General features: G+C 39.0%; 1 protein-coding gene across 35 annotated transcripts in view; it reads right to left on the bottom strand.

The window, feature by feature from the left end:
• The window catches only part of BPTF (bromodomain PHD finger transcription factor), a 141,520-nt gene that overhangs the window by 14,255 nt on the left and 111,216 nt on the right, over positions 1–16,049 (bottom strand). For 17 of the 35 annotated variants that reach the window (XM_070561550.1, XM_070561539.1, XM_070561548.1 and 14 more), the window contains 6 exons: positions 15,501–15,718; positions 12,408–12,630; positions 10,748–11,670; positions 9,056–9,138; positions 8,540–8,765; positions 2,467–2,801 (listed from right to left, as the gene is read on the bottom strand). In XM_070561550.1, the coding sequence (XP_070417651.1) occupies positions 2,467–2,801; positions 8,540–8,765; positions 9,056–9,138; positions 10,748–11,670; positions 12,408–12,630; positions 15,501–15,718 (2,008 nt within the window). The remainder of the gene's footprint in view (positions 1–2,466; positions 2,802–8,539; positions 8,766–9,055; positions 9,139–10,747; positions 11,671–12,407; positions 12,631–15,500; positions 15,719–16,049) is intronic. The other 18 variants (XM_070561558.1, XM_070561556.1, XM_070561564.1 and 15 more) reach the window with 2 other exon arrangements.

Here is a 16,049-nt window from a genome sequence, read left to right as displayed (position 1 = left end):
AATCAAAGACTTACATCTGTCAAACCTATGCCACAGAAGCCATTTCAAAATCAGGGCTATTTCTTAGATAGGTTTGAAAATGTATCTCACAGTTTAAATTTGAAAACAAAGCAAAGCGCAAACACCAAGGAGAAGTTACACTACAAGGAACATGCAGGCCAGCCAGGTGTAGAGGATAAATAAAAGGTCAAAATATGACGTGAAGAAGAAAACCAAGAAGGGTACATGTAGGCATTCATTTTCTACCAAACTTTCTAAATAAACATTGGAATTGAATCTAATTATAACAGATCATGACGTGGGCCAGTGCTTCAGTTAACATAAGGTGTGTGACAATGTGGAGAGTGGTGAGGTTAATTAACTGGTAAGGAACTACTTCAATTCAAAACCAGGGATGTGCAGTGTCGAGGGTGATATAATAGTTATCCAAAACAGTGAAACTTTCTACAGTGCTGGGCAAGGTGGGGCTGCATGAGTGTGTGACTGTGGGTGCTCACATATAGTTAACCCTCAAGGCTTTTGGAATATAAGATCCCAAATGACAAAATGAGAAGTATCTCTACAGCCAACACCTAGTGCATCTCCAAGTGTTGACAGGTGCTGTGTAGGAACGCAGGAACCACGGGGAACCAGCCCGCCGTGCTAATACCACTGGCTCTACCAAGGTGCTTCCTGATAGATTCGCCTACAGGAACGGAAGCAGTTCTCAAGCTTCCAACTGAGCTGCTTTACGAACATCAAGGAATACCACACGATTGTGTGGTTTATCCTACCACCAGTAACTTTTTCTTTTGAACAATGACTCTTGCATGATTTTCACTGCCACAGGTGGGGGCCTTTCAGGTGCTTTGTATGTTGCCTTCACCAGATGGTGGGCTGCATGTTCTGGAAGTAAGCTCAGGACTTGAATTTCAAGTTTTAGTCACTGTCACCAGATTTCCAAACCAGCCTAATTTGGTACAAGAGATTACAAAATACTCCCTAAAAAACACTAACTCATCCCAACTAGAACAGGGAGTAAATGAACCTGGCACACTGAAATGTTAACGACAAACTCAAAAATATGAAATATCCACAAAATAATGAGGCACTCTCAATAGAATGAGCACACGTACATATGTGCCTCATTTTACGCAACTCAGGTATTACACAAAAGTTGTGTGTGAAATGAATTTCTGTGATCTGAGTATTTTAAATGGGCCAAAGAAGCCTTGTTATTTAAAGAAATTCCATAAGCAGATCTTTTGTGAAGAAAGTAAATCATGTTCTATAAATCATTTACAATATTTTGCTTAAAGGGAGGCACACTTGTATTAGACTCAGGGAAAAATCAACTAATGAGGTTCCACTTTCTACATTATATATAATTTCCATTAAATACAGACAATGAAAAGTGAAGATGCCTAAACTGATGTGTGTTTAATTCCACACACAGCTGTATCTACCAACAAAAAGTTTTGCTCTCGCACTTGAAAGAGATTCTAATGTGAATAGCACCATCAACACAGCTGCAATGTTGCAACTTAAACGCCACTGAAGAGACCACGATTTTATTTTATAAATTGATTAGGCATCTACTTAAGATAGAATTGAGCATTCCTAATTCTACGTGATCATATTTTTTAGCACAATCAAAATAAACATTCTAGTACTGCAAAAATACTGTGGTTAAAAATTTTTTTAATTGTAATTAATTTTGGCTTTAAAAAGCTGGCCTACATTTAAATGCTCAAAATGGAAGCTAAATACTTAGTTGAATGATAATGATAAAAAAAAAGAAATTACATTTATGGATTAGGGTCTTTAAAATCTTGTATATATTACCAAATACAAGTCACAACTGTCAAAAACAGCTTCTAGCTGCCGTGCTCATAAAATTTTTGAGTGTCATACTTGAGGAATGGGTGAAAGGAACACTTTTTGTATTTTTCTGACTTTTGTTCCCAATAAGGAAGTGGTAAGTTTGGCAAAAATAATATTAAGTTACAGTACTCTAATACAAAAAACATAGGATTGCTTAGAATTAAACAATAAAAAAACAAAATCACTCAAACTCAAAACCTTTTGACCATTCATATTCAGTTGCTAGGATTTAATGTGAACAGATTCCAGAAAGGATACTCTCAACTTTGGGCAGTGACGGTTAATACACCTCCTCTCCAGACAGCACTACTGATTGATTTGGAGTTAATCCAGAGAGAAGAGGAGAAAGCAAAGGAGCAACAGAAAGCTTGCTTTTGACAGAAAAGAATATGATGAAGGACAAACACGAATCATGAACGCATGAAATAAAATTTTACTTTTCTAGTGTCAAGAATATCAGATGCAAGACTATAGATGAAATATTATCTTACTTTTAACTATTTTCATTTACATTGCTACCAATATACTCATTTTCTTCAAAACTGGAAATTTAACAGCTAAACTTTTAAGAAAATAAACTAGAGCTCTGAAAGATCTACTCACTTAGATTCGTCATAAGGCGTCTTACAGATACAGTAAAGCTTTGTGTCTTTCTTAGTTTCCTTTGAGGTAGTAGAGATCATTTTCTTCTTCTTGCACTTGGAGCTTGAGTCTCTTTCCTCTTCTCGCTTCCTCTTCTGGGAAGCTGCAGGCAGCGTGGCCGTGGCCGTGGCCGTGGCCAGCGGGCCCGAGTGCTGTGGGGGAGGAGGAGGTGGAGGCGGAGGTGAAGGCGGAGGGGCTGGAGGTGCAGGTGGCGCTGCAGGGGGGGTGGCAGCTACTGCTGTGGCCTGCACCATGTCTTTTTCTTTCTTAATTTTCAGGTCTCTCTTGAGCTCCTCCTGTTGTCAATTAAAGACAATATGAGTCTGTCATTTGACTTATGTAAATGCACGATCTGGGCAGAGGATATTACAATACCTCCCCCCTTGTCAAAATGGCTCCACGGTTCAGCCTAATGTGAGAGTTTTCCTAATTCCAAACCAGACTGCTCTTACTATACCTTAAACCCAATTAAAACAACTAGAAATAGAAAATGAAGATTACAAAACAACTAGAAAGCTGCTAGTTATCTTCAAAGGAGATGTGACAGAAAGATGACCAAATGTCTAAAAAGAACGTCCCCTCCCAGCCTGCCCTTGTCGTGGTGATTTCAGGTGCTGCTCAGGATGACTTCAACGGTCCTCACTCACCGGCTGCTTTCTTCTGGCCGCTCTCCTTCTGTGTCCTTAGAGTGAGACCGAGCATGAACTGAACATCATACTGAAATGTGGTCTGACCAGCCCAGAGCAGAATGGGAGACAGCCTGGCCTTCTTGCATAATAATGCTCCTATGTCTAGAATTTAAGACTGTGGGGAGAGCTATTTTCTCAATACAGATTTTGCCATAAATTAAGATACTTACTTTTTTCCACATGAAATACTTTATAGACACGTTTCTGCTACCTAGTGCTACAACTTACTGTTAGAAATGATGATTAAAGCGAACTGTATTCCCCTAGAGAAAAACCATTGTGATTGGCACCTATGAACAAACAGTGTAAACAAACCACAGCCAAGACCAAGGCCTTAAATATCACAAACATTCTCACAAGGAAGCCTGAATGGTCCTGGTTTAATGACTTTATTTTCTCTATCTAGAGTCTAGATAGTCTTGCAAGTGAGAAGACAAGTTCTGTAGACTATTCAATAGTGTTTCTCCGTTTAACAAGAAAATCTGAACTTTTTCCTCAGGAAGAAAGTAAATCTCGAGTTTCATTTTCCTAATTAATATGTGTTTATAACATAATGAGAAGGATTTTAGGAAAATCAAGATCATGAGGACTGTATACTGGGTACACACTTTGATCCTCCCTTTAAGAACATACCAACGACAGTTAAACACAAAAAAGAGAGGCGGGTGGCTGGCCCCATGGCCGAGTGGTTAAGTTCATGCGTTCCGCGGCAGGTTGCCCAGTGTTTCTTTGGTTCGAATCCTGGGTGCGGACATGGCACTGCTCATTTAAACCACGCTGAGGCAGCATCCCACATGCCACAACTAGAAGGACCCACAACGAAGAATATACAACTATGTACCGGGGGGCTTTAGGGAGAAAGAGGAAAAAAAAAATAAAATCTTTAAAAAAAAAAAAAAGGGGCCGGCCCTGTGGCCGAGGGGTTAAGTTCACGTGCTCTGCATCAGTGGCCCAGAGTTTCACCCGTTTGGATCCTGGGCACAGACATGGCCCTGCTCGTCAGGCCACACTGAGGCAGCGCCCCACATGCCACAACTAGAGTCACTCACAACTAGAATATACAACAATGTACAGCTGGAGGGGGCCTTTGGGGAGAAGAAGAAGGGGGAAAAAACAAACATTGGCAACAGATGTTAGCACAGGTGCCAATCTTAAGGAAAAAAAGAGAAAACTGAAAACACACAGTCACACTTGAACAAGATATAAATATTTCTATGGAGCAGAAACACAACACGGAAAGGGGCAAAAGCTGCAGGTCTCCAGGGCTCCAGATGCAGAGCTAGAAAGTGGTGGCCCCACAACAGTAACAGTTTCTGTGGGAGAAAGGGACTCATGCTTCGTGTGAGCCGGGCAACAGGAGCAGGCTCCCTGCCTGACGTTAAGGCTGGCTGGGCTACACGGGGCTTCAAGAGAGGAAACAGGAACAAAACCCCCCTCACTTAAAATACCAAATGCAAAACACGGAATGTGAAAAAAGACAACCAACAAAATCAATAACTGAATCTGAATTCACTCCAAATGAAATTAACTGTATAGAACAATTTGACAAAAACTTTATAACATATATGTTTGAGATATTCAAAGAGATAAATGAAGGTCTAAGTTCTATTAGAAAATGAGTAAGAAATTTTTCAAAAAGACAAGCAGAAGGGGAGGGAGGAAGGATGAAGAGGTGGAACACAGGATATTCTTAGGGCAGTGAAACTATACTGCATGATGCTGTAACGATTAGATTCTGTATTTTGTATGTAACGTGGATGTAGGACACTATGCATTTGTCAAACATCTAGAACTGTATTACAACACAAGAGTGAAACAATGTAAACTACGGACTTTAGTTAGTAACAATGTATCAATATGGCTCATAGATTGTAACAAATGTGCCACATTAATGCAAGATGTTAAAAATAAGGGAAACTGTGTGGGGGAATATATGAGAACTCTACTTTTCTGCATAATTTTTCTAGAAATGTAAAACTAATCTAAAAAATAAAGTCTGTTAAAAAAAAGACAAGCAGAAATGACAACACATAGATAGAAAGGACTAATCACATATCTTGAAAATAAAAAATAAAGTCATCATTAAGAATTATTTTTAAAACATGCTAGCATACATACATTTGAATGTTGTTCAAAGCAAATTATCTTAGCAATAAATTATACGACTTAAAATAATGCTGAGCATTTTCTTAAAGTTTAATTTTCCTTTCTCATTACATAAGTAATACACTGTCAAAAAGAACAGATAACTGTACAATTTTATAGTAGTAATGACATTTTTTAACTAGCTGTGTAGTGTATTGAATGCAGAAAAATGTTCAGTATACGTTATCTCCAGTGCGATTCTGTTTTTGTATAAAATGTGTTTGTATATGAATACATACATTAAAAATAATATATATAAGACATATTCTAAAATTATTTTTAAATGATAATCTTTGGGGGGGTTGGATTTACAGATTATTTTTATTTGTTGGCCAAGGTAATTGCTTTGCAAGACATCTGAAAGCACATGTCCAATTTATTTATTTATATGTAAAAGACACACACTACAAATATTTCCTCACTCTGCAGAATATGAATGGGAACAGTATGTGACACACCTTAAATGTTAAATAAATACTTGTTAAGTGAATTGAATGGGTACATCACATTATATATATTTTTCTGCAACCTGCATTTTTCAGTCAAGCATTTATCATTGAGAATTTCCCAAAAAAATTAAAAAGAAAAAAGCATCAATCCTACCCTCACCATTTTGTTAAAATGGCAGTCCACTGTGTGGACACTCCAAAATGTATTGAATCCACTGGTTCTCAGCTGAGGATGGTATGGGTGTGTTTGAAAATGTATGTGGAGGGGACAAGGTCATTTTTTTTGGTTGTTACAATGAAAGTGATGCTACTAGCACTTGGTACCCAGTGCTTAACTTCCTACAGTGTGTAAAAAACTGGCCTGTTGAAAGGGCCCAAAGTACTCCTGTTGAGAAACGCTGATTACCAATCTCTTCTTCGTGGACTTTAGGCTGACTCCAAATTTTTGTTATTACTAAAGATTTATTCTATGTCTTTGCCCAGATATCATACCTGATTGTTTCTTAGATGAATTTCTAGAAGTGAAATTATGAATCAGAGAGTATCCCCATCTTAGAGTCTTTTGATACATACTGATGAAATGTTCTCTAGAAATAGATGGTATTTTCTCCAGAAAGACAGGATTTTCACTTCTTTCATTAATGTTTCATTAATTTCAGTAACGTTTATATGTTTACTGATATTTGGCATTTTAAAATTTGAATATTGCTTGTTTATGTGTTTTACACATTCTTCTACGAGAGTGTTCTTTTTTCTTTTCCTTAATTCTTTTTTTCCCTGCTTTAACTCCCCAAACCCCCTCTGTACATAGTTGTATATCTTAGCTGCAGGTCCTTCTAGTTGTTCCTTAATTTCTTATTTAAATTATACTTTTGAGGTATTAACTGACAAGTAAAATTGTAAGATATTTAAAGTGTACATTGTAGTGATTTGATATACATATATATTGTGAAAGGATTCCCCTCATCTATTTAGTGTTCGTCTTTTTCTTGATTTAAGAGCTCTTCAGGGGCTGGCTCAGTGGCGCAGCAGTTAATTTCGCACATTTCGCTTCTTGGCAGCCCAGGGTTCGCGGGTTCAGATCCCAGGTGTGGACATGGGGCTGCTTGGCAGGCCATGCTGTGGTAGGTGTCCCACATACAAAGTAGAGGAAGATGGGCATGGATGTTAGCTCAGGGCCAGTCTTCCTCAGCAAAAAGAGGAGGATTGGCAGTAGTTAGCTCAGGGCTAATCTTCCTCAAAAGAAAAAAAAAATGGGGGGGGGCCAGCCCCATGGCCGAAAGGTTAAGTTCGCACCATCCACTTCTGGCGGCCCAGGGTTTTGCCAGTTTGAGTCCTGGGCACGGACATGGTGCTGCTTGTCAGGCCATGCTGGGCGGCATCCCACATGCCACAACTAGAAGGACCCACAACTAAAAATACACAACTATGTACTGGGGGGCTTTGGGGAAAAAAAGGGAAAATAAAATTCTAAGAAAAAATTTTAAAAATCTTAAAAAAATAACAACAACAACAAAATAACAACAAAAAAAGAGCTCTTCAAATTTTAGAAATACTAATTCTACTTTAAGTGTTACAATTTTTTTTCTGTTATCTTTTTTTCAACGTTGTTTATGTATCTTTTCCTATACAAAATTTTTTCTCTTATGTCATCAAATCCATCTTTTCCCTTTGTGGCACCTGGAATTTGCTACACTTGGGAATGGTTTCCCCACAAGATTACAAAAATGACAACCATGTTTTCTTCTATTATTTTTGTAGTTTCCTTTTTTACATTAAATTTTTTGATCTAAAATGTATCTTCATTTGAGGTGGGAAGTGGTATTTTATATATTCTGTTGCTTCTGTGATTTGGCTCTTTTGTTTATTACACCTTGACAACGGTGGTAGTCCCAATATTTATCTAGTTAAGTGACTACTTCACCAAATTCTCTCATAAACTTTAATAATTCTTCTTTTGGGGTTTTGATACAATAATCATCATACACAGTAACAATTTTATCTTCTTTTTTCTTTTCTTGGCTTAACACATTAGTTACAATTTCCAGAGATGTTAAATAATAAAGTTGCTTTTTGGCGTTGTTGTCTGGTTTCTGACTTTCGTGGGAAGATCTCTAACGTCTCAGAGTTATGTGTAATGGTTAGTGGGCTGATCAATACTTTCTGGATGTTTCTCATCTTCTTAAAACATACAAGGCTCTTTTACGGATGCTTTAGATAGCCTACTTCTCTTTTAAAAAGCTGTTTAAATATGTATGAATAGATGTCATCTTCTATTTTCAACAAATTCCCCAAGCAAGCTGAAGATTAACCATGCCTGCAGGATCAGTTACAGATCAAGGAAGAAATCTGGTCTCATTTAATGGGCACACTTCGTTTTTCATTCTTTCAACATTATTTCACAGTTTCTCTGTCTACCTTTCTCATTAAACTTGGCTTCTAATAACTTTTAGAAAGACTATGTCATAGACAATAAAAGCTAATACCCAAGCAGGTTCTCACAGGTTTTAATCAATAGACTAACCTCTTAGAGATTACAATATACTAGTTTAGAGATTACAAAATACAGTTAAATACAAAATCTCTGTCTTGTTTCAAAAGACATATGTCCCACTGCTTTTTACTCTCGTACAAAAATGTAAATTCTAGAAAACAAGCTGCAATTTTAAGCTTAACCAAAATTTCAAGGGAAAAAAGAATAAAACTAGACCCTCAGCATAGGACACAGAAAGACAGGAAACACCGTCTCACCTGAACTTCGATCTGGAGATCCTTGTCCAGGAGGGCTCTCTTTTTCAGGATTTCGGCCTTGAGCTGCTCTTTGTGCTTGAAGAGCAGTGCAGAGAGCTTGGTGGCATTCTGCTTGCTACGTTTCTGTTCCACGCTCTCTTCGCGCTTCCGTTTTTTTGCTGCCTGTTTTTCTTCTTTATCTATCTTATCCAAAATATACTTCATCACTTGGTTACAGACAATCATTCTAGAGAGAAATATACAACCCATGTAATGCTGGGCATTTCACTCCAAAAGGCTTAACACATGATTTTTCTATGTCTCTACAGTTGACAGACAGACTTTCTGACTGGAAAGCTCCAAAGAGTGATTCATACCAGTTATGGGCACCTCTCAGTGCCATGTGTTCTCCTTTAAGGAACTTCAAAATCAAGGTAAAAAATATACTCAGAACTCCCGTGTGTGTGCGCACGCTAAAGAGGAGAGACTGACAGACACTGAGACCCTTTTTACTGGGTTATAAACAGCTCTCCCTACCTTTGATTCTCTTCTCGCTCAGCTGGAGTCATGGTCTTTTTCTGTTTTAAATGTTCTATTACAGCATTATGCTTCATCACCACCTTCAGGACAGAACAAAATCCAAAAGTGCATATTTTATGATGACTACAAGCTGGTATACAGATAATAGCAGTAGAGATCTGGGTATATGTATGTTTCTCAAAGAAACTGTAAGAATCGTATATCATAATACAAATAAAATTAGAGCTACTATATGGCCTGGGTGCTTACCAGGTACTGGGCGCTGTGCTAAGGAAGCACCCGACATTACCTCATTCATTCCCCATACCAACACTGAAAAGTAGGATAATTTTATAAATGAGACACTGTGACATAAAGAAATTAACTAACTTGTTTGAGATTAAGTAAGTTATACAGCTGTAATTTTAACCCAGCTATCATTCTCCAAAGGCCATGTTGTTAACATTACATTCTCTTCCTAGGCATTACTTTTAAAGATTTTCCCCCTTCACCCTGCCTTGAATAGAGACTAAAGACAGATATTGTAATAATTCTCAATTTACAGACCATCTAGTAGTAAAAGCTGGGTAATAATGAATTTTAAGATATTATATGTGACACCAATTTTATAAGAATATTACACCTTTAAAATCCTTTTGCTGTTTAAAAGGTGCTTCTAAAACAATATTGTGCTATAATCATGAAACTTGGTAAGAGACTAGATATGAAGTATTCCAACCACTAAAAAGAAACGATAATTATGTGATGTGACAGAGGTGCTAATTATTGCAACAACAGCAATATTACAATATATAAATGTATCAAATCAACGTATTGTACACCTTAAATTTACATGTTATATGTCAAATGTATTTTAATAGAAAATAAAAGAAAATAAATAGTGCTTCTACATACATAACCTCATTTAATCATTACAATAATCTTGTGTGGCCAGAAAGTGATGGCGTTTTAATGAGGATATAGCTCAGGGGAGGTGAGTGAGTTTCATGCACTGTAACGGGAGACCCAGGAACCGAATGCAGGTCTCATGATTGGGAACACTTGAAATCCACACTCAAACTCCTGACACGTGCTGAGTGGTGCACGCTGTAGATGTAAAAAACGTTTTCTCCGGTAATGCTACAGGATGTTATACTTGTTATACTTGTAACTTCATTTTAGGTAGAATAATTCTAACTCATCTAAATTGCCTTCACTAAGATGCTACTGTGCAATGCCACTTTTTATTTAAGCTATGGAATAATAGTATTTAAAACTCTCTTACCGAGGTGTGGCTAGAAATGCAAATGAGTTCAATCCGTCTATAATTTGCTTAGTCTTCATGCAAACTAAGGAACAACTGCAAATAAGAACTTTAAACAAATTGCTATGATGCCTGAGGTGGCTTTAAACTTAAACTTTCAAGTTTGGTACTAGTAGTACTTAAACTCCTAACTCCATTCTTCTGATCTTAGTTCTCCCCAAATACAGGCAGTCTTTCTAATAAGCACTGGCTGTTTATATCCAACAAAGAGTTCCAAACCGTAGTGAGCCATTCAGTAATTTTTTGTTAATCTAGTGCTGCTTCTAAACGGAAACATCAGTGACTTTTGTCTCGTTTAGGAAACCTGACACAACCAAACGCTAAGTCTAACGCACAGCACAATAATTCAAGCTACTGAACATGCTGCTTTTACTTAATAACTTTACCTGTTTCTGAATGATTTCACTTTGATTAGAAGCTTGGAGGGTGTGTTCCCGCTTAATTTCTATCTGTTGCTGTTTCTTCTTTTGCTGCTGATCCCTGAGTTGCTGAACCCTTTGCAACTGCTCTTGCACACTGGCTGCCTGCACTGTAACCACATTCTGAATCTGGTGAGTCTGCACAGGACTGCTTTGCGGAATTTGAATAGGTAACTGCAGTTTGATCTGCTGGGGCACACCACCTTGCTGAGCCTGTATCTGAGCCACAACCTGCGACTGGATCTGAGAGAAAACCTGGACTTGTTGTTGCAGCTGAGGCACAGCAATGACTTGGGGCTGTGGCTGCTGTATTTGTAGCTGAGGACGGGATGGGGATGCAACAGTAACTTGACTTAACGTTTGTCCTGATGAAAGAGTTTGAGTTGAAGACTGTACCTGGGGTTGTGATTGTGGCTGGCCCTGGGAAGGTATCTGAAGAGATGTATGTGGCTGAATTGGAATCGGTTGTGAGGTTGTAGTCTGAACCTGGGATTGCTGTCCAGGAGACACTTGGGATGGAGTTGATGGACGTATTCGAGTCTGTGGTGGACTCTGGACGCGAGCAGGAGGCTGTCCTTGGACATTACTCTGAGGCTGACACTGTACTGCAACTTGGGGTTTGGATGGCTGTGCTTGGGGGGGCTGTGCTTCAGCAGGGACATGGGATGCAACAGCTGTCTGGGACTGAGCCTCAGGCTGAGTCTGAGCTTCGGGCTGAGCTGGGGACTGGGGCTGGGTTTGGGTTTGGGGCTGGGGCTGAGCTGAAGGCTGAGCAGTCTGTGGCTGGGCTTCTGGAGGACTCACACTTGGCGACTGAGCTGGTGGCTGGGTTTTGGCTTGTTGTACCTGTGTCGGGGGTGATAATTTACTCTGTTTTTGTTCACTTGTACCTGTGAAAAGGAAAGACCAAATATTTCTATTACTCTAGAACATAACACCACGGTTAAGGAAGAATTTGAAGGGGATTTTCTAAAGGTGAAAACTCTGCATTTCAGTATGGAAGATGAATGCCTTAGAAATACTCCATTTAGACGCACTTGGGTTAGGATGCTTCTAAACCTGGGGAGTGTGGGTGCTGCTTTGTGGCCACCCTCTGCACACTCTGCTAACTCTCCAGAGGGCTGGCTGCCAAACCAAGGCGCATCTCTGGAAATCGGCCCAGTCTTCTGGCCCAGGCTAATGACAATCCTTGTTTTTCGCCCACGGCATGGTGGCAGTTAGCGACAGCAACTTGCACTAAGAGGGTAACAAAGTGCTTCTGGACCTGCAGCTCTCAATTGCAGGTTATAAGCTGGAGACATCCACCCTCTGGGAGGTCACCTCCACGACTCAACCAGCGCCTACAAAGCTTGGCAAGGAGTAAGTGTGGGCATCGTGACCATGATAGCAACATTTTTTGCTGTCCCCCTCCAACCCTCCAATGTTCTTTATGGGGGGTAGTGGCGACAGAGAGTCTATAAGAACAAGAGATCTTGTCCAGATCTTCTGAGGCTGACTAGTCAGCTGTTAAGCTCATTGGCTTGAGGCATATCCTCCCAAAGATAAGCCCTCGTGCTCTTGTCCCCTCTGTTAGCCCAGCAACTTGTGGGAATAATATGCAGCCTTTACGATAAACCCCAAGTTATACCTGCTGCTGTAGTCGAAACAGTGGTGGTGGTGGTGCTGGCTGTTGTGGCTGTTGTGGCCAACGGGGTAAAGAGGAATCGCTGAACAGTACCATTTGGCATGGCAGCTTGCATCAGTTGCTGTCCTGGACCAGGAAGTATAGTCACCCCTTGAGGTATCAACTGCAACTGTCCAGTAGTTTGACCTTGTCCTTGAATTACTACTGTTAAACCTTGATTGCCACCCTATAGAAAAAACACACAATACAAAGTGTGTGAAGCATCAATCTATAAGTATACCATTCTTATGCTGAAAAGATCCTTTAATATGATGAAATAATATATTTGAATGTCTATGGAATGGTACTAGAGGAATTCAGATAAGCTAAAATAAGAATATTTATTTTAAAGGACTGATGTTTGGTAGAAAAAATATGAATAACCCAGAGTGCCAGTCTAAGCTCTCCAAATGGACAGCAAGGTCTCTGTCCACAAGTAGCATCACTCCTCCGCATCTACATTTCCCAATCTACAGAATAAGGGCATTATAGCGAACCACTAGGGTCTCCACAAAGTTCTGATTTTCAATTATCTTATATTCATATCATCTTACAATTTCCAAAGCATCTTTGTACATACTGCCTCATTTGATTAGCACAATGGACTTGTGACTCTGAGGAGAGGGAGAGAAAACATTACTATAATCTTATTACCAATTCAGAAACTCAGGCTAGACGTTCAAGTCCCTTGCCCAAAGTTAGAGACCAAGTTGAGGGTGAGATAAAATGAGGAACCCAGATCTCCTACTTTTGGTTTTTTCAGTATGTACCAAATTTCCTATGGAGTGTGTGTGGGTGCTAAAGTATAAAAAGCTTAGGGTTTTAGACATGGAATGCAAACACCAAGTCAGAAGGGTCACTAATGTCCAAATAGTTATCAAAATGGGGACTAGGAACTAAAAACTCCATAGGTACTGCATCTTCTTATTTATTACGTCCAGGACTTATTAATCCAGTCACCTTAGCTACCAGGAACATGGTGGAGAATTAGAAAACAAGAGTGAAAACAACCCTCCCCAAATTCCCAACAGCCAAAACTGATGCTACAGAGTCCGTGTACTATTACTCAGCTCCATATATTGTACTCACGAGTCCCTTACTCACTCTTGCTTTTCTAACATATTTTTTGTGCACATTCAAAAATACATAAAACACCAAGTATAGTTTAAAGAATAATTATAAAGTGAACATCCATAAAGCCAGCACTCAGGTCATCATTGCCAGTATCCAAGAAGCCCCCCATGTGAACTGCTCTGATCTTAATTCCCTTCCTTTCCCCTAGAGGTAACCACTATTCTCAGTGTTATGAGAACATCACAATTCTTCACAGTGCTACTACTTTTAGATGTATAGGGCCACAGGCTCACAACTTCAGGGGCACTGTCCACAAAAACTATGATGGGAATGGGCCCCCTCCAAGGTGGGCAATGCAGCAGCCTTGTATCTCTACACAATACAGCTAGTTTTGCCTGTTTCTGAATTTGAAGCACATGAAAGCCTAATGTAAGTCTACTACCTGCTTCTAGGTTCAACACTGTAGTTCTGTGTGGCTGTAGTTTATTTCCATTGCTGTAGGAATATACTACCAATTTATTTACCTAATCGATTGCACACAGACATTTGGGTTGTTCCCAGTTTTTGACTCTTATGAACAATGCTGCTATGAATATTCACGTCCATTATCCTGGTGCTCACACGAACAAGAACTTCTCCAGGGAATACACCTAGAAGGAGAACTACTGGGACCTGGGGCACACGATCTTCAACTTTGCTAGATAATGTCTAGGAGTTTTCCAGAATGGCTAAACCAATTTATACTACTACCAGTTGTACATGAGAATTCATTCCGCTTCACGTCTTTGCTAACTCTTGATTTTGTCCAACATCTTAATTTATAACAATCTCTTACGTATATCATTTTAATATGCACTTCCCTTAGTACCAATAAAGTTCAGCAGTTTTTTGGATTTTTTGACATTTCAAGTTCCTCTGTCCTCATCAAGTTTGTATGCTCTTTTTTCTACTGAGCTATTGGATTTTTTTTCCTTCTTGATTAGTAGTAATTCTTCATTTATTCTGGATAATAGTCCTTGGTTGGTCGTATTTTTATCTTCTCTTATTCTTTTCACGTTCTTTTATAATGTTTGATGAACTGAAGTTCTTATTTTTAATGTAGAAAATTTGTAAATCTTTTTCTTTTACTGTTTTTTGTGTGTTTAAGGAAGCTTTTCCTACCCTAAGGTTATGAAGATTTTCTTCTACCTTATCTTCTGAAAGTATTATAGTTTTGCCCTTCACAGTTAGGACTTTTATCTTCCTGGAATTCAGTTTATGAGTGAGGCAGTGCTCCAATCTCATGGTTTCCCATACGCATTGTCCCAGCACCATTTACTGAAAAGTCTGTCCTTTCCTCAATAACCTGCAATGCCACCTCTATCATATAACAAACGTCCACAGAGGCATGAGTCACTTTCTCAACTCTCTACTTTTTGCTGGTCTATCTATCCTTGTGTCTGTACCTCACTGTATTAATTAGTGAAGCATTATATTAAGTTTTGATATTGGGTTATCACACAGGGCAAATCCTATTCTTGCAAAGTGTTACAACTATTCTTGGTGTTATAGCTATTCCTGATCCTTTGCACTTCCATATCAAGTTTAAACATCAGCTTGTCAAGTTCTACAAAAACATCTCTTGGGATATTGATGGGAACTGCATTCCATCAACTGATTAGTATTGGAAGAAAGGATAACAATATTGAGTCTTGCAAGAAAGCTAAAGCTTAATGCATTCAAATTTTATTTTTCCCATGGAAATTGGCCAACTAATAAAATTTTGGTAGTTAAAATGTCACTGTTATAGCTCACCATCTAAGGAGTCTAGATAGTTGAGGTTTATTACATCCTTGTTTATGAAGTATTTTTGTTTGACTCTAGGAAGCAGCCATTTCTCAAAAAACGTACATTTTTAAACTTCTGAAAATAAGCACATTTTTAAACTTACAGGAAGAATCAATAAGATCACCTCTAATGTTAAAATGAAGTCACAGTACTTACGTGGCCCTGTGTTAACTGAGTGAGCTGAGCCATGGTAAGCTTCACCTGTCCTTGCTGGGGGCGAGGGGATGGTGAGCTCGAAGACTGCAGATTTGCAGTGGATGCTCCTGAAGTTAATCCTTTCTGTGCAGGTGCTGAGGAAACGGCATTCGGGGCAGAGATTGCCGTGGAAACGGGCTGCCCCCTAATGATCTGAGTCACCACTTGTTGAGGAGCCCCTATGCAAACAGCAAAACATTATGAATGCTTATACGCCCTTAGCAGTATTTTGAGTTGAAATATTGTTCAATACTTCAGACGAATGTATTCTTTTCAATTTTCAAAAAGACTTATGCGATGCCGACCACCCAAGGATGCATTCAGTCGTATACCCACACCCAAAGGACCACTGGGTTGTCAGTGAACCTGTTTTCACTCAGCTCACTGACAACCATTCTCCAGCTCCTGCTATCTATACTAGAGTAAAAAAACAATTAATATTCTCCCTATGATTCTAAAGCCAAATGACAATAGGGAAGACAGAAGAGAATATGTAAAACATGCCATTTA

The sequence above is a fragment of the Equus przewalskii genome, chromosome 10 (genome assembly GCF_037783145.1).
Source record: "Equus przewalskii isolate Varuska chromosome 10, EquPr2, whole genome shotgun sequence".
Lineage (NCBI taxonomy): Eukaryota > Metazoa > Chordata > Mammalia > Perissodactyla > Equidae > Equus > Equus przewalskii.
This window is presented reverse-complemented; position numbering and strand designations above follow the sequence as displayed.